Source organism: Drosophila ficusphila, unplaced genomic scaffold (assembly GCF_018152265.1).
Source record: "Drosophila ficusphila isolate 14025-0441.05 unplaced genomic scaffold, ASM1815226v1 contig_791, whole genome shotgun sequence".
Lineage (NCBI taxonomy): Eukaryota > Metazoa > Arthropoda > Insecta > Diptera > Drosophilidae > Drosophila > Drosophila ficusphila.
This window is the reverse complement of record NW_025064737.1, coordinates 4833697-4838150: the sequence shown is the minus strand read 5'-3', so window position 1 is coordinate 4838150 and position 4454 is coordinate 4833697. Positions and strand designations below refer to the sequence as shown.

At 43.2% G+C, this 4454-nt stretch overlaps 1 protein-coding gene across 1 annotated transcript; it reads left to right on the top strand.

Annotated features, from left to right (window-relative positions):
- Window positions 1-702: 702 nt before the first annotated feature.
- LOC108098480 (nose resistant to fluoxetine protein 6) lies at window positions 703-3706 on the top strand. The gene is made up of 9 exons (XM_017201391.1): window positions 703-1259; window positions 1314-1683; window positions 1752-1825; window positions 1896-2095; window positions 2160-2272; window positions 2327-2543; window positions 2600-2772; window positions 2836-3319; window positions 3388-3706. Exons 1-9 carry the CDS (start codon window positions 941-943, stop codon window positions 3685-3687), a joined length of 2250 nt encoding a protein of 749 aa, XP_017056880.1. The 5' UTR covers window positions 703-940; the 3' UTR covers window positions 3688-3706.
- Window positions 3707-4454: the final 748 nt, after the last annotated feature.

Genomic DNA, 4454 nt, shown 5'->3' with positions numbered 1-4454 from the left:
GTCTGAAGCGAAAGTTTATGCACCGAATAGTGGTTGTGTGGAGCTGATCTTAAATACCTTTGAAGCTATTTTCATGCAGTTAATGTTTAGAATATCAACATTTTCTGGGCTGCAAGCAAATCTATTCTTAATTCTTATTTTCTTTTAAGAAGATTTGTTCCCCTTCTCAAACCCTTTTAATTGTTAATGCACTAATGACATGAAATGTGTTAAAGTTAAATTATGAGATCAATTACAACACCATTAAGGATGCAGACTCATTTACCAGACCGTACATTAAAAGTGACATGTTGCTTTTCAAGTCGATCAAGTTCCACTCATAAGCACCGTATGTTAATTAGCTCATTGCAAAATCAGATTACTAAGATATACTCGCCGTCAACTTTCCGGATTGATCGCATCTACTCAATCGAAAAGCAATAAATAGCACCTAGAAACCCACTTGACCAGCAAAAGTGGGTGCGAATTAGCAGACATTGTAAGATAAGAAAGTGAGTTGCTTTATTTTTACGTCGACTAATGCTGGATTTTTGGACTTGGAAAAGCAGTTCTCAAGTGGACAAGGCCGTGTGAACCCCGAAAATATCCCAGTTCTATACTTCCCTATAATCGATATAAGAAATAAATTAATAGTAACAACTTCAAGTAGACACCCATGCTGGCGGTTTATTATAAAAAGTGAGTTCACTTCAGCACCCGAATGGTTTAGTATCGATAAGATAATCGCTCTCCGACCCCCGCGATATGCAAAAACAAAGGTTTCGTGAATGATTTGAATCAATATTATAAATTTGGCTGATTATATTTAAAGGTATGTATTAGATTGCAGAGTCATGTTAACGTAGGAAATTGGGCTAATCGAAGGTGGTCGAAGTAATATATAATCCTTATCTCAGACGACCGGCAGACATGGCTTATAAAAGGGGTCGCTCTGCTCCGGATGAAGCCAATCGGCGGAAAACATTCGGCAGAAATGGCGAGGATCGCAATAGTGCTACTACTTTTTGGCCTGGCCACGACCAGTGCCCTCAACTTGGACGAGGAAGTGGACAGGGGAATCCAACTGGATGTGCAGGATTACCAGCGTCTGAACAAACTGAGGCATTTGGCGGAGGAGTTCTTTCAACTCACCCAGAATGCTACCTTGGAGGATGTGGTTCCCGAAGGTCGGTTGCCCACCGTCAGTGATTTGCAGTGCTACGCGGACTTTGCCCAGTTGACAGCGGGATTGGCCAGCGGCAGCCTTTGGGCCTTCAGAAGTGAGTAAAGTGAATACAAAGTGTGCAAAGAGACCTCATGGATTTCCTGCACAGTGATCGACTCCTGGGGATCCATTCCGGCTGGCATCCTGAAGGGTCACCTCAAGGACTTGGGTCACTACGACGAGTGTGTAGCCATCGAGCAGACTTCTGCAACTGGATCGAGTCTGCTGGGAAAGTACTGCCTGGCCAATCTGCCTCTGCAAGAATTACTAGGAAATGCCGGTGGCATGATGAGGATGAATGTCCAGTCGGCCGTTTGCTTCCCCGCCTCCTGCTCCGCCTCCAATATGGATACACTTCTGAAGCGAGTCCTTAAGCAGCTGGTTGGACTGGAGCTGAATGCCAACACGAACTTGGTCAGCGAAAACTCCTGCAAAACTTCGGAACGCGAGGACTACGACGCCATGACCATTTTCACCATGTAAGTTCAAAACAGATTATGTTTTAAAATTAAATTTATTATATTTTTTTGTTAATTAATAAATGTAGTGTTCTTTTGTCCGTGTTTGCCGGAGTGGCTGGTCTTTCCACACTTTATGACTACTTTATTTGCGAAGATCAAAGTAAGTAGAGTTAAATTTTCGACTAATGAAGCTCCTTGCTTATTGTTCCTTTTAATTTTTCCTATATTAGAGAAACTGCCTGCCCTGATTAAGATTTTCTCCGTACGTGCCAATTCCCGATCGCTTTTTCGCGTCACCACCAAACCCAATCCAAATGTGGTTGAGTGCCTGCATGGATTGCGAGGCATGTCCTTGATCTGGGTGTGCTTTGGTCACGACTATATAATTGGCATCACCTCGCCCAACATTAATTTGTACGATGTCTATACGGTGAGTAAACAAGGAATACTCCTAGGTTTTTGTAAAGGTTTCATAATCTCTTCCAAACGATCAGTGGGCAAAGACACCTTTCATGGACGTTATCTACGAAGGCGTATTCGCAGTGGATAGTTTCTTCTTCATTAGTGGACTTCTGGTGGCAATGGTTGCCCTGCGTTCCATGGAAAAGTAGGTTGTTTACCCGATTAAAAGCGACCTTCCTTAACTGCTTTATCATTTCAGGGCCAAGGGCAAGCTGAATATTCCGCTGATGTACCTCCACCGATATCTGCGACTCACACCCATCGTGGCAGTATCTATTCTGGTCTATCTGAAGCTACTGCCCCTCGTGGGCGATGGTCCGCTGTACGGCAACTGGAACTTTGATAGCTACGATAACTGCAACGACAACTGGTACTGGACATTGCTCTACATTCAGAATTACGCCACCAGTCAGGAAGTAAGTTAACACCTGCTTACTTAGCTTTCAAGCTAATTGTTACCTTTGATTTAAAGTGCCTGGCCCACACTTGGTATCTGGCCATCGATATGCAGCTCTATATCCTGGCTCCCATCTTCCTGATCATCGTGTACAAGTGGGGCAAGAAGGGAGCTGCGGTGGTGCTGCTAGTTCTGCTGGGTTTCGCAGCCTACTTGTTCAGCATAATGGTGGTCAACGATTACTCTCTGTGAGTTCCCTCTCTACATAAATTTATACAGAGATATTTATAATATAATTTTCGATTCAATAGGATGAACGGAGGCGGCGGTGGAGGGCCAAATGAGTACTCCGAGGACCTATCGCACTACACGCACAACAGGACCTCCGGCTGGATGGTGGGCTTCCTGTTCGGTTACTTCCTGCACACAATTAGAGGAAAGCAAATCAAGCTGAGTCGTCCTGCTGTCTGGCTGGGATGGATCACCAGTCTGGCCCTGCTCTGCACCTGCATCTTCGCCATGTATCCTTATGGCATGACCAAATCCAAAACCCTGCCCATCTTGAATGAGGCTTTCTATGTGACTCTCTCCCGAATTGCCTGGCCTTTGGGTTTGAGTTGGGTGGTCTTTGCCTGCATGCAGGGGTACGGCGGACTGGCCAACTCCTTCCTCACCTCGCCCCTTTGGCAGCCTCTGTCGAAGCTCTCCTTCTGCGTCTACATGGGTCATCTGTTCATCCAGAACCTCAATGGTGGGCGCACGCGAGTGAACACCTACTTCTCCAACTACGATATTGTAAGTGATCTTGAAACCCAGCTAAACTCTTGAGAAATATTTAATTTAATTCGAAATTCCTCTATCAGATGCTGCGCTTCTGGCAGGACTTTGGGTTCTCTGTGTTACTCGCCTATGTAATGTACGTCTTGATCGAAGCTCCTTGCGGAGGATTGGAGAGCCTGATCCTTCCCAACCGAAGACCAGCTCCCCAGCCAAAACTTCCCCCTGCAGAGGCGAATCCAGATGCAAATCCTTCGCCTGCGGATCTGGAGAAGCAGACTCCAGAACCAATTTCATTCTCCAACGAAAGTGCTTCAGCTCCTCCTCTGGAAACCAAAGCTGAACTGCCAACTAACGAAGAAAAAGAAATTAATACCACTAATTAAGAACATTAAGAAAGCCAAAGCGTCTCAGTGTACATAGAACATTATTTATAAGTAATTATAGATTATAAAGCAATTTATCTATTAAAATATTTTTAAAATAAAATAATTGGTATTTAAAGTCCAAAGATTGCGCCTTACATAAACATATATGAAAACTAGTACGATTTGCGGTCGTTGGTTATTAGTAATGATATTATGAGCTCTGAAATAACTTTCAAAAGTTCAACAGCTTTGTGGAAACTTAAGCTCCGAGATCTTGTTTCACCAGTTTTTGATAGATAATATCTTAGACTAGACTGCAGGAAATAGAGATTAAAGATATGCCGTATTAGGGACTTAATATTAATCCATTTTGGGAACAATAGAACCAGGAAATTTCCCATTGTACACGCGCTATGAGCATGTAGACTCCTTGTTATTTCATCAAAACCTGACTCACAGCTGAAGCACGTGTAAGTGGGTTTTTAGTGAACTTTGCATTTTATTGCATCTTATAATAACTACTTGCGATTGGAGTGGTCAAAATAACACAGTTCTCTATAAGTTAATACAGTCTAAAAGGACCAGATTATCAGCATGATAGACGCAAGCGTGTTAAAAACCTCTTGAAGGTGTATATCTGATTGAGTTTCAAGAATCAAAATATTAAGGTGGCAGCTGCTTGATATCACAGCGTCTGGCGTTTCGGTATTCCCAACTGTTTTAATAATATTTTGATTGCTCATTTGGCTTCTTATTGCCCTGATAAGAAGGGTTCGTCGCAATTT